Here is a 19,787-nt window from a genome sequence, read left to right as displayed (position 1 = left end):
ATATTGGTTTTAGCATGTCTCAAGGCTGTCAGCTGAAACTCCGTGTGCCTTTTCTTTAGCCAAGTATCCAAACTGAGGACCTTCCCAAGGCCCTTGCAGAACCAGATGTGATTCAGTTTGTGTTCTGTACTGCAATTCTGGTGGGGTAGAAGAGGACCCATTGAGTGTGGGTCCTTCAGGATCAGAAGAGAAGAGTGCCTGTGTCCTCACGGGCCTCACCTGTGCCTCACCTGCTCCCATTTTTATTTTGGGCACAAGATTTTCAAGAGGTACTGCTTCAGTAGTGGGATTGGAAAGCAGCCAGGATCCTAGCCCAAGCGAGCATTCTGGAAGCAGGAAACAGGTTGTAATCCCTGTAATCTTTGATGTCCCTGGGCTATGAGAGCACCTAGCTGGCCCTGGTTTTATTTCTTATGCTGCTTTTAGAAAAAAATGGGTGCGTATATCTCCCATTAACGTCACCCAAGAGGCTGGTACTGCCTGTGATTCAATTCCGCTTGGAAGAACTGAGTCACAAATCTGAGTAATAGCAAAGGGAGCATATTTTTTGGAAGTATACATTGCTGAAATGTCACCTTCAGTGTGCTGGACTCCAGCCATGCTGTGTTCCCTTCCATAAAGGGCACAAAGGTAGTTAGCTTGGCTAGAAATTAATTGTGCCAATGCCTTTGGCTATGGGTATTGAACTTACTGCTCATGGACAGCACATCATGGAGGCTTTCTATAATCTTGTGGCCTCTCTTTGCAATAAAATGTAGTGAGCACATCAGTGAAGGAATGTGGATATGAAGTATACTCATGTTACAGTAAGGGCAAATCTGGAGAGAGCAAAAGAATTTATGAAGTCATTTAGGTCTGTTCAACTCAGTAGTGGGTGAGAAACAGAAGAATGGACCCCTGTTCCCCAGGCCTTTTGTGAAATACCAGATTGAGGAAAGAAGTCTCTTAAAAACTACCTGCTTGGTTCATGAAGAAAATGTTTAAAATGTTTAAAGCAATAGTTGGAAAATATAAACTACAAAATCTGTTTACAAAGAAAACCCCACCTCTCCAATGCTTGTTCAACCTCTGTTGTGAAATATGGTATTTATAGCTGTCAGTGTTAATTGTCTCTGTGGTCATCCAACCCAGTAAGACAGATGAGGATAGTCATGATGCTGATGGCAAGCTGAATAACTTGCTCAAAGGCCTTGGAGATCATGAGAGAACTGTAAGGGCTGTACTTGTCTTTTCTTTTTTTTCTTGAAGTACTGCTGTACAAAAGGAAAAGGAGGAGAAAAGCAAAAGGCTGAATTAAACAATATAAGGAAAGAGAAGAGGTTATGCAAAGTTGAAGAAGCAAGGGGATATGGTTTAGAAAAACACTGAGATAATGAAAGATAATATATAGATGAAGTAACAGTAATACTTTTTCCTCCCCCTAAAAACTTGCCTTGTGGGCTCCTTTGGGAAAATAGAAGTTGACGTCTGCTTACTTTGGATAGCTTAGTTGGAAAAACAAGTGAGATGGTGTGCATGAGACATCATCTTTGTAGGCCTGTTGCAGTGCTGATATGCATTATAAGTTATAAAAGATAGAGGAGGTTACAGTGACCTAGCTCTTCTTTATCAAGCAAGACTGAGGAAGAGGATTTTTTTTTTATAAGCCCATTCTAGCACTGATTGTTGTTGTGTATTGTTATTACCTTTTATTTTTTACGATTAATAAGCTAATGTATTTCTTGGACATGCTGTGGGTAGAAGCAGTATCAAGTGCATTTAAACTGCAGCAAGGATTTAGAGTATTTATTGAGAACATTTTCAAGAGGAAGGGTAGTGAGCCCATGAGATCCCCAGGCTTGGCTTTTAGCCTCTCTTGCTGGTGTTCCCAATGGAGAGGTTGGGCATCTTTTGGAAAGTGCATTGACACAGTTGTTCCTGTCTTTAGGATGGGAGATGACTTCTTTCCTTTTCAGCCCAATTTTCTGATTCTGTGAAGCTGTTTAGAAAAACACTGGATGTGGGGAAAGTACTTGTGCACAATATAATCCCCTGTGATCTGAGTAGTTTCCAACAACTTCCATCAGGTTCCTGCGCACTTTGGTTCTGCACAGATTCTGCCCTAGGTTTGACAGCAAGCATCTGGATCAGAGTCCTACATGGAATTGTAGGTTCCTAAGCATATTTTTCAGTATGTTTGTTAATTATATCTGCCTCTAAAATATGAATATGTGTACTTCAGTATCTTTTATCTTTTTTACATAGAGTGGAATTCAAGAAAATATGTACTTGACTTGAAACCTGTAAAGGTATCTGAAAGCTTTTATTCATGTGAGACCTTGTTTAAAAGCATTTCTTTTATTCTTTAGACTAATTTTCCTCCTTTAATTCATTCTCACAGTAGTATAAAGACATATTTGATGTAAATAAGTAATAAGTACTGAGAATAGTGTGCAGAAAAAAAGGATAAAAAGTAGAGAAAACAAGAGTTCAGCTTTTCATAGGTTTTCAGAAGTCTTTGGGTGCTTGCCAGAAGTGCTGGCTCTAATCCAATGTGCTTTTATTGGCATACATGGACAAATTATCCAGGACACAGCTATTTTTCTTACTGTAGTAAAAACAGGGACTCTGAATGGAGGCTTTGTGTAGGACAAATATTTTTCGTTTGAAAATGGGTACAAGTTTAAAGTTTATCTAATGTGCCTTCTGGAAAAGGAAAAATTATCCTCATTCTCAAGAAATAGAAAATATATAGCAGTATAGGCAACACCACTCTATAAACAAAATTAAATCATTGGTGAGGAGCTGCTGAAGTTTTTTAATGAACAAGATTCCTTAGTTGCCTACAGTATGTGAGAGAGAGCTCAGCTTATAAGAACATGGATAGGACAGGGGGAAATAGTTTTAAATTAAAGGAAGGGAGATTTAGATTTGGTGTGGGGGGAAAATTTTTACTGAGAGAGAGGTGTGGATGCCCTGGAGGTGTTTAAGGCCAGGTTGGATTGGGCCCTGAGCAGTCTGATCTAGTACTTGACCTATGGGCTGGGAACTCTGCCTATGGCATAAGGTTTGGAACTTGATGATCTTTGAAGACCCTTCCAACCCAAGCCATTCTATGATTCTATGATTCTATGATTCTATATACATAGACGTGTGCACACATATACGAAAGTATATTTGTCCATGAGTGTAAGCAGGAGGAGAAGGATCTTATGGGAAATAGTGCTCAAGATAGCAGTAATTGTTTTAAGGACTGTATTAATAAGTAATCTTTGCTGTCTCCATTGAAAGTGTAACTCACTTTGCAGTGGTATCGTTGCTATGAAAGTCAAGTTGTTTGTGAAGTCTGACAGCTCCATTTGGTAACATGTATTGGAAGTACCAAGTCACAATGTGCTTTTCTGGGAGTGAGGAGGGAAAAAAAAGTGCGCCCAACCTATAGTGTCTCCAATGACTGTTAATCTTACAGAGAGCCATAAAATAGTGACTCATCTTGAAAATGAGATTATTTAATTCTTTCTTAGCTCCATAGGAGGGTAACCACATGCATGAAAATAAGATGTCATGTGAGTATTTCTTATGTCATGTTGACATCACTGGAGTCAGTTCTGGAACAGTTCTAGAAGTGCATGGAAATCAGTGGTGTACTCTGATTTCCCCAACTTTTCCCTTTGTGTCTCTAGGCAGGAAAAGATCAAAAGGCATTAACACACATGGCTGATGTAACCCCTGCCCTTTCTGTTCTCCACCCTACCACAAATTCTTATTGTACACATGCTTGTTTCTAATATAAAATCTAAGTGGAGAACAGTAATTTCATCTTCTGGAAGATCTTAGAAAGTTGGCTTCCTTCAAGACTTTTGGAAACTTTCTGAAAAATAGAGCTCCCCTTAGGTTTCCTGGGAGCAGGGTGTTATTAGGCTCCAGTCCCAGACCGAGGTTTCCATTGGGAACCTAGCTGACATCAGTAAAAACATTTGGACTTTGGAAATGCCTCAGAAAAATGTTTTCAATTCAGTGAATCAGCAAATTGGAATAAAATAACTGGTTGCAGTCTTTTTGGATTGCTTTCTTGTGATGCCTTGTTAAATTTGACATGGCAACCAGCAATGACAAATTTCTGGACAGATTTTATTGTGGCATGTGAAAATTCAAGCTCCACAATTATTGGAAATTCGAACCAAATCCATTTTGTGCTGATTATAATTGGACTTTTAAAATGATTTCTAGCGTGGTCATCTTTAGTTGCTGAATGTTTACTGGAACCCTAGTGAGTGATTAGTGGTAAGGGCATTGAAATTTACGAAACCAACAAACAAAAAACTCCTTACTTTGACTTTTAAAAATCAAATCTGTAGCTCAGGACATTAAAATCGGAGGTTTTTGTGAATGTGAATTTCCAAATAATCTGTTAATTGATTTGAAAAGGAACTCTTTTTTTCTGTACTCGATCAGGTAATTGAAAAAATGATCATCAACAGGTGAATATGTTTTCATTTCTGAAATGCTTGTGGGGCAAGAGCTTTGCCCAAATTCCTGGAGGATGAAGGTGTATTTGTGTAGTGAGAAACAAATAACTGAAATTAGGAAAACCAGAGGCACAAAATGGCAAGTTTAAATTGCTTTTCTTCTCACAAGTTGTAGAATCTGTTTTCGCTCAGTCTTACTTGGTTTCATGCTATCAAGGCTGAGTAATGAGCGTATGCTGTCGATTCAGTGGTGGGCTGTGACTTCATGCAGCTGTGACCTCAGTTCAGCACGTTCTCGTGCACTTGATGACTTTCTCTACCTAATTGTTTCCCTGGCGTGGACCAGTCAGCCATGCTTAGATTTTTAAGATAGTGCCTTTTGTTTACTGAATTACTTTTGTTTATTGAATTAGAGTGTGGTCTCTTTGGATTACGTGCAGATTAATGCAAACAAAGGTGGATGTTCAAGATTGTTTATTGGCCCAAATAAGCCCCACTAGCTGATGTTTGGGTGCAGGTGAGGTATTGCGTGTCTCAAAGTGCTGAGAGCTGTGTAGGCTGCCTCAAGGTTAAACATCTTACTGGACATAGTCATATGCCTGTTTTTAACCCTCCATTAGGAGAAGCTGTCCTTGGAATTTGTTGTTGCAGATTCTTGGTTCAGAATGGAAAGCCTCAGAGAAATGCTGCGTGGTTCTGACTTCTTGGCTTCACAGTTCTTATAACTGAACAAACTGCATGACACTTTTCATATCTCTACACTACTCCTCACTGCTGTGGGGTAGGAATTGATGCTATGTTATAACCCTAGAGGGTGTCTAGAGGGTATTTGAATTACAAGGAGAAAAAAAAAAAGTGATATTTCCTTGAAACACATATCTTTCCAGTGCATATTTTCCAGTAACAACAAAGTCTTACTGTATTCTTATTGCATTAAATTGAACATCCCAGTCAGCTCACTCATCTTTCTAGTGTGACAGCAATATGGATTTTTTGTTTCTTCCAGATAGGAACATTGAACAGGTTTTATAAAAGTCCATGTTAGATCTTAAAATAGCTTATAGTGAAACTTGTTCTCCATTTCTCTTTAAAAATTAATTTTGCTTTCTTCTGCCTTTTCTCTTTACTGCCTTATTCTCAAAGTCCCCATCATTTTGTTTTTGTTGTTACCTTGCTGTTATGGACACTGTGTGTCCAGTCCTCTTCTCATGATGTTTTCCACTAACAATGAAAAATACAGGAGATAATGCTCAGTCCAGTGACTGGGTGGCAATTGAGATAGAAACTTCTATGAGCAGCATAAAATACTCGAGGCATATTTGAAATTACTTCTGAGAATATGATAACTCTCCTAACTGAGTTTCAACATTTCTTGTTTAAACCCCAAACGTTGTGATGGTGGTTATTGTTTTAAATTATCTTATCTAAAGCCATAAGCTCCTGCATATCAGCTTTGTGAAGGTTTACTTGCTGCCTTGATTACACACTACTTGACCTAAGTGAAACAGAAGGCCTTTCTTAACTGGGAAGACTGAGGAGTTAATCAGCATTTTTGTTGTTGTTGTTTATTTTAATTATTTTGTTTAATTTTAGTTTTGTTTTAGATTTTTTTTTTTTTTTATTGTTAAAATAAAATCTGTTAAACTTGCAAATAAGGTGTGATAAGTAGTTAATCCAGTTTCATCTGGTTAACTTGGAACAGTAAGAAGCAATTTAAGCATGTTGGGAGCTCATTCATTTCTTAGTTAGATGAAGATGAAAATTTTATCTTAAACAACAACAGACAACACTTAAAGCCATTTTCACGTTTGTTTTCATGTATCATTGCTATTTTTACAGTGTGTCTTAATTTTGGATTTTTTTAAATTCTCATAATTTCTTAACATTTGTACAAGTACACAGATGCAAGAAAATATTCAGATAACAGAATTAATATTGTTTATAAGCTCTCCTTCTGCAAGTCAGATTGATGGTTTGCTGATGGCACGCTGCAAACCAGTGTTCAAATCAATGTCTGGAGTGCCCTCTTTTGAAAGCTGATGATCTAGTTTGTAGTTTTCTGTCACAAGGAGTAGAGGGAGATAATGAAAAAAAGTCAGTGTGATGAAGTATAAAACTATATTTAGTTATTTACTTATTAAATGGTACATTATAGTTACATTTTTCTGCCTCATCCTATAAAGTACTTCATGAACCATAGACACCTTCCTGTTTAGGTTCTTCTTCTGTGCATTTGTCGTTGTTTGTTTTTTAACATATTTTGGTTTTGTGTGTGTGGTGGGTTTTGATTGTTTTTTGTTTTGCACAAGATGCTGCTCTTCCAGTTGTCTGACACTTTCTGTAAGACCTGCATAATTATCCTTAATTTGCTAATTAATACTCGTCGTGCCTTAGATGGGCTGGTTAATTCTCTAATTATAAATAGCAGTCAGTGGTGGCTTTAATGCTGGCCTATTTATTTACACTCCTTTGTTACAACAGGGATTTTAAGCCTTTGCAGCTTTTGTATCTGTAAAGCTGTAAAGTATCTGTTCTATTTTCTTTCAGTATGACTAATCATAAATCATAGCCCAGGCCTGGGTGAAATGAATGGAAATAGGTTACCGTGCCTGAATAAGAACCTGTTTGCAACCAGGTTCTCTATTAGTGTGTCAATAAAAAGAGCCAGATCTGTGAGCAAGATCTCTCTGAAGGTTATTCATTCAGTTCTTCCTCTTGAGCTCCATATTTCTCCCCTTCCTCCGAATAAAAGATCCTTATCTTAACTGTATAGTTAGAGTGTTTCCTTAACAGTAAATCACTGTAAGATGTCATAGCAACAAAAGGAAAATTGAAGGGGTACTTTTTTATCTTCTTAGTTTTCCCAGCAGAAAACTTCTCTTCTAGTTAACAGTGCTTCTTCTGAAGACTAGTTTTACATTAACATACACTGTCTTCTGTGTTGACTGATGATTTTGTCTCTGAATTTTCTGAATAAATGTATCTTGCCTATCCTGCTGAGAAGACTAGTCATGATAAATTTAGCATAATCCTACCGAAGGATAGAGGGAAAATGCTAAATTGAAGAAAGTGTGTATAAAAACAAATGCAGTGAAAAAGCAGTGTTGGTTGAACTCTTCTGCTGCCCTTTTCTTAGAGCATGAACGCATTTGTAAATCTCTCCTCGGTAGTGCTATGTCCTGTCACACAGTGTTGTCTCCTTCCTGGCCAGAATGATAATCATTCATCTTTATTGAAATGCTCCCACTCCACTTTCCCTATTATGAAGGAGCCAAAGAGAAGAGCAGAAAGTAGCAGTATTTTCAAAATGATTGTGCTGTGGATGTTGAGCTTAGCATATGTTCTTGTAGTTCTGACACTCAGACCTATCAGAGTACCTATTCTCTTCTCAACAACCGTCAGCTTCTCACCACTCCACCCATCATTAACAAGGAGTGCCCTAAAAGGCAGACTAGTGGTGAAAGTAGACCAAGTCTTTTGGCTTGAAACTGCATCACTTTGAAGTCTTTGTGTGATTTTTGCCATTGTCTTTTTGAATGTGCTTTGGATACTCAAATCCCCTTAATAGAAAATGGGAAACGGGATACTGTGAAGCTGCTGCCTGCCCGGAGAGGTGTGGTTTGTCTGTGAGAAATTCTGATAGCAGTGTGCAGAGGATGGAAAATGCACACTGATCTTTTCTGAAGTGAAGCCTACTTACATGCGTATACATCTTGATGTTTATCTTGACACAAGATGCTGAACAGAGTGCAAAAGGCATGTTTGCTCTTGGTTGTTATCTGAAACAAGTCCTGAGGCAGAGAGCAGTGTCAACATTTCATTTGAGTCTGTCTGTGACTGCCATTTGTAAAATCTGTGGTTGGAGAACAGGGTAGAGAGAAAGAAAGTAAATGCAAGACGACACAGGAATATAAAAATATAAGAAATAGCCGAAGAAATGACCTCTATGAGGAGAAGCAAGTGAGTTAAAAATACGAATGGTTCAAAATTTAGCGTGGGGGGTAACATGGAAAGTGCAAATGGGTGAATTGGGTGAGTTCAAGGGGAAAACAGGTAAAATATAAGAAATTAAAAGCAAGTGAGAACAGCTGCACTGAGTGCTGTGGAATAGCAGCGCTAGGCATTTTTATTCAAGCTGCCGTGAGTTACAGGGTAGCGTGGACTCATCTGTCTTTCGTGGAGGTTGGTTTTTTTGTTCCATAATTCTTTAGGTGGGAAAGTGTGGAGAGACAGTGTCCTTTTCTGACATTGATACAGTGTGAGATCTGCTGCAGCTAGGGGTTACCTTGTAATGTCCACTTGTTTTTGTTTAGGCTGGAGTTACATTTTGTGCTTATTATCTGGCTGAGGAAGAATTCTGTTTTTTTTGAGGGCCTGCAATAACAATGACTTGTTACTAATAACATTTTCTTACTTGGTAGATAATTACTCTTTCAGCCATTCTTGGCTTTCCTCTTCCTTCCCATGCATCCTCCTCTCCTTAACCCTCCCTGCTCTTTGCATCGTTTCTAAAAGCCCTGCGCCTTTGAACTGCTTCTTTTTTTTTTCCCTTTTGATGTTGTGATCCACTGCTAGGTAGGACTGATTGATTGAGGATGAGTGGAAAAGAGCACCAGCGTCTCCTATATCTCATTTTTTTTGTAATTAAATAGTTCTGCCCTTCTAGAGAAGGTGCTTTTAAAATAAATTGAGCAATTTTCTTACCTTCCAACTCCTCTCTGGAAATTTAATGGCAGAACGTGTGAGTCGCCTATGTGTCAGCTTGCTCTTGCACACAAATTCTATTGCCTTCACTAGCATGCTGTGCTGTAAGGTGGAGAAGGCAAGGAGTATTTTAGTATTTGTGCATATTTCTTATGAATATTTATGAAATCATCTCCTATAGCAGTGCAGTACTGCCTATACCTGGCAACAGACCACCTGTAACTCTTAACTGAAGAACTAAAGTACATCATTGTCCGAAATGATTTATCAGTTACAAAAGCCGGACCTTTTGTCATTTATGTTCCTGCATACTAACAATATACATGAATCCTGCCAAGAGTAAAGCTTATGGTGGCAGTAAAGTTCTGGGTGGATTCTTTTCCTTCAGTCGCAGATCCTGGAATAAAAGTATTTAGTATTCTTTTGTTTTTGTTTTGTATGAAGGAATTTCCTATTTTCTTATGACATTGATTTTTATATCATTATAATATACTTTTATATAAATATTGTAACATGTAACTCTGTATCTCGTTATTTTTATTGGTTTCATGGTTACTCTCTTTTTCCATTCTTCTTTAGTTTTCTTGTTTCAAAATATTTACAGTTCAGAGCAGGCCTTATTTTCTTTTCAAGAGTCTGAGAAAGGCACGGCCATGCTTGGATACACTAACAAGTAAACTGTTGATACTTCAGGTCAACTTAAAGAGGATTTCTACAGTTAATTACGAAGGATGTTTATCTTAAAGTTTGCAGCATTGGCGTATGTTACTGTGAACTGCTGGGCTGAGGTGAAAGGGAAGAATAAGGAGGAAGCAGAGTTTATTAATAGACTCCTGGATGACGAAAGCTTAGTGGTGTGTGCTAGTGGAACTTTTGCTGTGGGACTGTGGGGTTGTAACAGTTGAAAGACAATTTGGGATGAAAAACACAGCAAAGAAAGCCATGCAAGTGCACAGTAAGCAAATCACTGCGCATTCTGTTATGCTTTTATGGTTTTGTCTTCTGTCTCAGTGAAACACTTAATAAAACTTTGGTGTGTTTTCCTAACAGAAATATTTAGGCTGAAGGAGATAAAATAGCCTGGTAATTTTAATTAGTTCTGATTTCCTAAAATAAGGTCTGTAAAGAGTTAAATTTTATTCATTCAGAAGCTTTCCTGAACAAAATTATGGGAAATAAAGACTGAGGTATTGTACTGCCAGAGTAGTAGCCTTGACATTTCATAAGTGTTTAATTTCTTTTACTGGGATATGGGAAATATTGTTGGCTTTACACAAATCAAAAAGCATGTGTCATTTTGTTTGCAAATCAGCTGAAACTGCATAAAGCTTTTGTGCTTAGTTAGCGTACTTAGCACAACATTGTTATTTTATTTGTTTTTTGGTTTTTTTTTTGTTTCTTGTTTTGTTTTTTGAGAAAGACACAATTCCTAACTTCAGTTTTTCAGTATCACTTGATCCCAGATGCAGTTTTAAAGCTTTTATTCATCAGTGCTGAGTGGTGGTACACCTTATTTTGACAAGTATTTAGTCAAGATATGTTTTCTTCTAATGTGAAAAATCTGTTTTTCCAGTTCATTGTTGCTTTAAAACTTGTAGTGTGTTATGCTAATTTCACAGACTGAAACTTCGAGTTCTGTTATTACATTTCTTCTACTTATAAAGTTTCACTACTATCCTAAAGTGGAGTACAACTAGCAAACTTAGTGTGTTGCAGATTAAGAAAAATTAGTTTGTCTGAGGAACAAAGTCATTCTGAGTCTAAAAAAGTAGTGGTTTTTTTTTCCAGATATCACTTTAAGATGAGTAGTTGCAAAATTTGTGGTTGGAAAAATTACAGCTTATAAAGTGGTCTAGACTATGTAGTAAGAGTTATCTTAATAAAAGTATATGTGGAAAGTATGTGAAATTGGAGATACTGAAAAGAAACGGATGTAATTTGTGTAAGATTTAGGACTTGATCACTCTTAGGAAGGTAATCCAAGTGTAAATTGTTGAACAGTGTATTAAAGTTGAAAATTTTTTGCAGATGATAAGAATTAATAGCCAACATGTAGTATTAAAGAGTTTAATGGCAGCATGACTTAAACAACAGCAATCCAAAGAGCTCTGGCCTTTGTATTTTGTGAAATGGAACAAGGAGTGCACAATGCCTTGGAACATCCTGCTGAAAAAATCAGTATTTATATTCTTTTAAATCGTGGGACAAATCCAAGATGCTTCCAAAATGTTATAATTGCTAATAAAGTGGACAGTACTCAGCATGGAGAGTGTTTTATTCTAAACAGCTAGTAAGTAATGCATTCTATGAACAGTAGCTTGGATCAGCCAAGCACACCATCATGTTGGTTATGTGATACGTTCTTGTTAACTCACAGAAGAAATGAAAGCAAGCTGTCTAACTGTCAACAAAAATGTTTTACAAAAAGCAATCAGAAGTTTAAAGGTAGAGGTGAAGGGGGAGGAGAGGGATTCTAAGCTAAAGAGCAAAGTGTATGCTCATTACAGAGGAAGTACCACACTTCCCCGTGACAACATTTGGCACTCCATTAGTATGGCTCAGTTCTGGCTACCTTTCCTATCTGCATCTCAAGTAGAGGATGTCAGGTGAGAAAGATATAGAAATGATTCTGTGCTGAGTGCAGAAGACCAAAGAAGCTTCCTAAGTCTCTTGAAATCACAGAAGTCTTTGAGCTGGGAACAGAATTTGATTTGGATTTGTATTTCTGCATGAAAGAGGAAAGCAGCAGAGCACATAGGTACAAAATATAGTATGCATTATAGGTCAGTTGGCTGCTGATTCTTTGTAATCCAAGAAGAAAACTGTTACAGTAAGGCAGTAGGCTGACAGTGATTCAGAACATAAGCTGATTGTAAAATGGCTTTAGTACAACAAAGCAGGTTGTGCTCACATTTGGAAATGAAGTGTCTTTCGGATACATGCTTCATCTGACATACTTTAGACTGTTTTGCAGAGTTAAAATTCTATTCATGACTCTGAATTATGTCCTCCCGAGGGACCTTGATAAACTCTGAAGATAGGCCTATGTGAACCTAATGAGGTTTAACAAAGCCAAGTGCAAGATCTTGCACTTGGGTTGAGTTAATGCCAGATGTGTATACAGTCTGGGAGAAGAACTCCTTGAGAGGAGCCCTGCTGAAAAGGACTTAGAGGTTCTGGTAGATGAGAAACTTAACATGAGCCAGCAATGTGTGCTTGCAGCCCAGAGGGCCAGCAGTATCCTGGGTTCCATCAGAAGAGGAGGGAGGCCAGCAGGAAGAGTGAGGGGATTGTACCTCTCTATTCTGCATTAATGAGGACCCAGCTGGAGTAGTGCATCTAAGTCCAGGGATCCCAACTCAGGAAAGATTTGGAGCTTTTGGAGAGGACCCTGAGTAGAGCTATGAAGGTGGTGCGAGGGCTAGCACACCTCTCCTATGAAGACATGCTGAAGGAAGTGGGCTTGTTCAGCCTAGAGAAGAGAAGGCTGTGGGGAAAGCTCATTGTGGCCTTCCAGTATTTAAAGGGACTTTTTAAAAATTAGGGAAATCAACTTCTACATGGATAGAAAGTGATAGGACAAGGGGAAATGGTCTAAAACTAAAGAAAGGGAGATTTAGATTAGATGTCAGGTGGAAGGCTTTTTTACTGAGAGAATGGTGAGGTGCTGGAACAGACTGCCCAGAGAGGTTGTGGATGTCCCATCCCTGGAGGTTTTTAAGGCCAGGTTGGATTGGGCCCTAAGCAGTCTGATCTAGTATTTGATCTAGCTGTTGACAGACCTGTTTGTGGCAAGAGGATTGGAACTTGATGATCCTTAAGGTTCCTTCCTACTCAAGCCATTCTGTGATCGTATATGTATACAGACATGTACACACGTATCTGAAAGTATATTTTCCCATTATGAATTTGAATAATTACTTGTTCACTGTAATATGAAAATCGCTTTCCTGAGTCAATTTTGACTTCAATGGGCATGACATTTAAGCAAGAAAGTGTTCCTCCAACTGTTCCATCATAGCTTTTTCAGAATTACTGTTACATGAGAGTTTTCTTTTGGCATGCTAACCTTTCAGGAAATTATGTGCTACTTAAGGAAAAAAAAAAAGAAAGGAAAGGGTTTATTTCAGTCCCAGAATAGCTAACCAAGTTTCCTTCTATGTTAACAATTGTGTTTTGCTTTGATAATGCATCTTTCTAACAATCCATCTGATACATTTTATAGATGTAATAAGCATCAAAATATCATTTCAAAAGTTGTATTCAGATAAGTGAATTGTGGATGAAAGTCAAGCATGCTTGATTATTAAAGTTACCATTTGGAACATCTTGTTCACTTCTGAAGCAGATGTTGTTCTCTGTTTAGTCAGCCTTTTATTTGAAAAGTTATTCCTAGAGACTGCTGTAATGGCTTAATTTACCAAATTATTTGAAGAAAAAGTTATCAAATTACAACTGGGGGAGAAGTTCCGTAATAGGTCTTTAAGGCTTCAGTGCAATAAAAATAATAACAATTGAGTTTGTTGATGCAATTGGTTCCACATTTCAACCATAATTTTCTCATTAGGTTTGGATTACATCTGTATTAAACCTTCATCTCTTTAGAGACTTCAATTCATTTACTGCTGTTTCTTTTGCAGATCATTTCCCTCAGTAAGTGACGATAAGAATGAATGGCCATATATCAAATACCCCTCCTGGTGGTTATGGAAGTTATTCTCCTCAAATCAAGTAAGTTTATGCCTTTGATTTTCCTTCTATGGACAGAAAAATAGTTTGTATTTTTTCCTTATGCTTTCATTTTGAGTGGAGCTATGATTATTAGAGCTCAAATGCAGTTTCTCTAAAAGAGCATGCAGCTTCCAAACTGTGGGACCAAACTAATAGATATCATCTGACTGATTTTTGTATTAGTGGAACACTAAAGCTATATTACTGGGTGATGTCATCTGGCACAGAAAAATAAATTGCTGTAGCCACAATCTAATTATGACATGACACAGAGATGTCTTCATCTGACTGAGATGTTTAAGGCTAGCTGTGAGTGAAAGTATTCTTGTGCCTCAAGAAGGAGGCTGCCCTTTCCATCTGTGAGAAAATATCATTTCCCAGAAAACAGAACTGAGCAACCATTGCTTTCCTTGAAAGTGTTGCCTTTTCTGAGATAGGAAGATGTTACCTATGTCAGAAGTGTGGTACTAGGCTCATTCACACCATTAATGAGAATTGCCCTAATCTAATGCAAAAGTTTGTACAAGACTCATTATTGTTGTTATGCTAGAAGAATGTTGGATTGTCTTTCCATGTGTTGTAGACAATTATATTCCTTTTGTTTCTTTTATGAAAAGCACTTGAAACTGTTAAGAACAACACTTGTGTACATAAGCAAAAGGCAAAATGCTATCAAGTCTTTGGCATTATTCTTACTTGATAGTAATCAGTGTTACTTACATTATGGTAGTATTTAGATGTCTCACAGCCCCCACTGTGCGTGATGCTAACAAGAAATAGCACAGGAGGGCTTCCAGCCCAAGTGAAGCATGCTTCCTTATGTTGCAGAACCAGTATCCAGTAGCATCTCCTTTGTTGCAAACATTGTAGGTACGTATAGCCCTACGCAGTGGGAAAGTTTTACTCTGTGTTTTTGTAGAAATTACATTCATACAGAAGTTAACCTGAAATTTTTCCTTCTAGTGGCTATGGCTCACCAACATTTGCTCAGGCAGAGAGGGAGCAGAATTCCAGAACAAGTGCAAAAGCTCTTTATGGTAAGGCGGCAGAAAGTTTCTGAATTTCTATGTTAGAATTGTTATTTAAATGTTGATTGTGATGTCTTTGTATATATTTTATTTAGATATTTTATATATTTTATATATATATGTATAAGAAAGGGAAATTGGGTGTGTAAATGTTTATAGATAAGTACATTGTTATATATCTATAAATTTCTATTAACAAAAATGAAATTACTAGAGGATTTTATTCTTATTGAAACTAATGTGGCTGGTTATGAAATATTTTCACCTCTTTCTTAGCAGAGAACTCCCACCTGCTAACTTTTAAGGCAGCAACATTTAAGGCATTTGTCAGAAAACTAAGAGTGATAAGGAGAAGGTACTCAAGGACCTAGCTATGCTATAGGTTTGATTCATGCTTTGTGTCTCCCTCTCCCTGCTCAAATTTATGCTTAGCTAGCAGAAGGGGAATTTACAACAGTATTACTATTGTTTGACACAAGGATTTCAAGGAGCTTAAATTTGGTGTAACAGATAAGGAGTCCTACTAGACCTGCTATTTTTGACAGGTTTTGTAACTGTCAAATGTGCTGTTATTTAGAAATGCCTGAAGTCTGTACTTACCAACTGGGGATGCTAGTATTTTTCTGAGAATGGAAAAAAAAAGTTTGTAGTGAAAGTGAAGTCCTGTATTGTACCTCTCACATCTCAGGCAGCTTTTAGGAAAAAAAAATCACTCAGAAGATGGTGAGGCACTGACACAGGCTGCCGAGAGGTTGTGGATGCCCCGTCCCTGGAGGCATTCATGGTCAGGCTGGATGGGGCAGCCTGAGCTACTGGATGGGAACTCTGCACTCATCATGGGAATTGGATGATTTTTAAGATCCCTTTAAACCCAAGCCATTCCATGATTTGCCTTGTTGAATTTAACACCTCTTCCCCAGCTTAAGAAACCAGAAAGCTTGAAGAGCTGCATCTAGTAATTGCAGCATCTCTATTGGTAATTAGTCTTGCCTCCCTCCTGTTTTGAGTTAAATAATGGCCAGGAGGGACCTCATGAGGGTAGGGGAGTGATGGCAGGTTACTCTGTGGTTTCAGAGCATTACATTTTCCCTTGGAAGCCCCCTTACAAGCCTTGAGTCGGGCTTTGTTGGCTATTCACCTGTGAACACATGAGAACTTAATTGTATTGGTTGCAGTGTTGACTTTTAAACTGCTCTGAAATTCTTGTGGCTAAAACTTAAGGAGATTGGAAATTTCTTGATTTGTATCCCTTGAGAAGAAGAGAGGTGAGAAAATACTGATGTGGTTAGAGGGAGAAAACACTGTGCTAGATTATATGAAAGTCCATTTCCAGAAAAATCAGCAGACAGAAGAAGAAACTGGTTGAAATGTTTGCCATTTAAGAACGATGTTGCATATGAATAGTTCTAAGTTTAGACTTTTTTTTTTTTTCAGTGACATGTTACAGAAGTAATTCACTTACATAATATTAAAGGCAGGAACTGCAAGAGAGCAAAATTCTGCAGTAAGGAATTTTTGACAGTGGTGTTTCTGCATCCTATATAGATTCACATGACAAACTGACTGCACGTGTTGACAGAAATAGTAGGTGGTAACAGAAACCAGAAAGGGACATCTCTAAAAGCTCTTAGTGGATTATTTATTTGAGACACTTTTCACTTTTCTCATTCATTTTATGTCATCCAAATAATTTTTCAAAAGTATATGTTTTGAATGGTGTGGCAACATGAAGTGTCCTTTAATCTTTGTGGGCCTTTATAGTGACACCTCTCTGGGCTTTTTCATGTCAAACATCATGGGATATTCGTGTGTAAGTAGAAGATAGGGACAAGTGATTAAATTTGAAATGTATAATGGTAAACGGCCTATTACTTCTAAAATATTTTAATGAATTTATGTATTAATTGAAAATATTACAATGTAACTACAGTGTGGTGGCTCCTGTAAGATGAACTGTTGATCTTGGTTCACTTCCACTGCTAGCAGAGAGATCACTAAATTGTGGTTTCAATTGCCAAGAACTGAATGAAGCAGAAGAATCAATTTTTCTGAATCTAAAGTAAAGATACATTGGCACAGCCTGTAGAAAGGAGTTCACACATTTTACTCCTTTTTCTCTGTTTCGTATACATAAAGAACAAGTCTGTCAGTATCACTGACTGTAAGAGCAGGAGAAAACAGAAAAAACACCTAAAACCTTTCTCAAATTCAAGGCAGTTAATTATATTTAGCAATCATGTTACATTTCTCCTGCATTCCACGTGTCTTCAGGGTTTCTTCCCATGTCACACTGAGGAATTTTTGTGCATGCTGTCCCAATGAGGTAGGAAGCAGCTAAGTGAAATGAGAATTGTTAATAACGGTTAATAATTAATGCACAATCAATAGTTAATGCATGCATTTTTTTTATCCATGAGACTGAATGCCTGTAAATCAGACTGAAGGTCTCCTAGCTTTGTCTTTATTTTTTGCATGATGTATATGTTATATACAAATGGCACGCAAATACCTCAAGTGTATCTATTTAGTAGACTCACATATATATACATACAAATTTATATATATATGTATGCACTATGTCTGTATTTATATATATTTATTTTATACAATTTATATTATACAAATTTTATATATATATACAATTATACAAATTTATACAATTTTTGTACAATTTTGGCATAGGAGTAATGTGGGCTGTGCTTTTTGTTCTGATAAAATGTGGCTTTGTAATATTCGGAGCTAAATTTGTCCATAACCAAGTTTCTTTTCTGGAAGACTTCTGAACGTCATTTGTACTAGAGCACAGCACCTATCCATGGTTCCTGGGTTCCGAAGTCAATACTTGATCTTGAATACAATTTCTTCTAGTCAATGTGAAGATCTTAAAACATCTCCCAATCTATCTCTCTATGTAGATACACATATACAGCGTGACACAAAGTTGAAGTGTTGAGTACCAGTGCTTGCTTTAGTAAGATCATTCATGATCATTTAGTCCTTTGGTCTTCAGGCAGAAGGCTGACCACACTGCTGGTGGAAAAGGTGGCTGGAATTTTATTTGTATTACAGGCAGTTCAGCTGAAAACTGCAGTCTTTGATATCTCTGAAGCGGTTATCTGATAGCAAAAACTTGATTCCAATTGCCTTTTCTCGTGTCAAATAATTTCTTTCATCCATTTCCTGCCTGAAATGAAATGTTTTTGTATTTGCATGATAAATGTTCCCCTGAATTTGGAGCAAAGATGCCCTTTACGCATTCTTATAGTTTTATTTCATTATTTAACTCCTCATCTCTCCATCTGAAGTGAATTTTGGCTCATACTCTCATCTGTTTTTCTAGCATTAGCTTCTCCATCTGTCTTCTGCAGCTCTGCTTGCATGGAGATGGGCAGCATTAGCCAGAGCCAGTAGCCAGAGCTGCACTGGGGGTTTACCAGTGAGTGACACATTGCAGAGCAGCCCTGTTCTGCAGCAGTCATCAGATAGTAGTTTTCTCCAAATTGGAAGATGTTACAATAGCAACCCATCAGGAAGGGTCGGGTGTTTTATATATTGTGTTTGTATTCTCATGGCTGTGATTAGGTGCTAGCAGTAAAATTGCATGTCTGTATTTGTACTGCTCAAATACCTCATTCAGAGCAAGAAATGCAGTGTAATAGAGTCTGTTAAAATAAACTATTCGTGTAACATTCTTGTGTTATTTGATGCTCAGTTGAATTAAAATGACAACTGACTTCTAAACACTGCACATTTCTCTGATAGTTATTTCCCTGTAGTCATCAGGGAGAAGACTGACATCAAGAATCTCTGAAAGCAATAGCCTTTACTCCTCTAATAATAACATTTGTACTTAAAAAGTTTTGACCTTTCTCCTTGGATGTGTTAGATCACATCTCCTGTACTTTGCTCTGAGTCTCAAGTTTTTCCAGCTGCTGTAATTTCTAAAGGGGTATCAGCAATCATTCTAATGAACAGACAGTAATAAAATAAGCATTGTGTTTTTCTCCTTTTCAATGCATGGTAATAATCTAAACTGTCACTTCAGAATTCAGAAGACAGCTCATGAGACACTTAATCCATCTGTATGTAGATTGCCATCTAATTTCAGAGCTTTGTCTCTTTGTATGAGATATAGACATTTTCCAATTTCCTTATGGAAGGGGAAGATGGGATCGACCATTATTCTTCTTTGCACTATCATGGCTGGAGTGCTGATAACATTTATTACATCTGGCCTATGCAATTATTTGTGAGATACCAGTGGAGGTCTAGGCACTGGAATTCTTCCTTTCAATTTCAGCCTCCGGGAACTAAAAATTTGTTTGTATCTAAACGTAGCATAGCCCTAGCTGGTGCCAGCTGTGCTTCGGGTCATCCATGAAGACTCAGCCTCAGACCTTTTATATTTGGTAAGGTTTTTCCTTACTTAGATAAAGAATCAGATTCATCTTAGAATCATAGAGTATCTTAAGTTGAAAGGGACCCACAGGGGGCCGACTCCTGGCTCTGCACAGCACCATCCAAAGTTCAAACCTTATGCCTGTGAGTGTTGTCCAAACAGTCTTTGAACTCTGGCAGCTTGGGCCCGTGCCCACTGCCCTGAGGAGCCTGTTCCGCACTCACCACCCTCTCAGGGAAAAACCTTTTTCTAACATCTTGCTGTAATTCATTTACCTTTGTGGTCTGAACAGTGGAACAGAGTCAGAGTCAGTACAGTTTATTAGATAACTTTCTAATTTTTCATTTTGCTGTAGCCTCTTCCAATGGGAAAATGGGTAAGAGGGGACTCAGCTGTGTCAGGTTGCGTTCATAGCTCTGCCTCACGTGACTTTGGGCAGTGCGGTGGTTTTATCTGAAACTGTGGAACAGTTACTTT

The 19,787-nt window shown here is 37.7% G+C and overlaps 1 protein-coding gene across 4 annotated transcripts in view; it reads left to right on the top strand.

The window, feature by feature from the left end:
* EPS8 (epidermal growth factor receptor pathway substrate 8) overlaps nucleotides 1-19,787 on the top strand; it is a 132,181-nt gene that overhangs the window by 63,783 nt on the left and 48,611 nt on the right. For all 4 annotated transcript variants that reach the window (XM_042837911.1, XM_042837914.1, XM_042837915.1 and 1 more), the window contains exons 2-3: nucleotides 13,793-13,883; nucleotides 14,847-14,920. In XM_042837911.1, coding sequence (XP_042693845.1) covers nucleotides 13,822-13,883; nucleotides 14,847-14,920 — 136 coding nt within the window. In that variant the 5' untranslated portion in view covers nucleotides 13,793-13,821. The remainder of the gene's footprint in view (nucleotides 1-13,792; nucleotides 13,884-14,846; nucleotides 14,921-19,787) is intronic.

Source organism: Centrocercus urophasianus, unplaced genomic scaffold, assembly GCF_019232065.1.
Source record: "Centrocercus urophasianus isolate 14NV4802_14NV808 unplaced genomic scaffold, USGS_Curo_1.0 seq_73, whole genome shotgun sequence".
Lineage (NCBI taxonomy): Eukaryota > Metazoa > Chordata > Aves > Galliformes > Phasianidae > Centrocercus > Centrocercus urophasianus.
The sequence above is the reverse complement of the archived record's forward strand: the minus strand, read 5'-3'. Positions and strand labels throughout refer to the sequence as shown.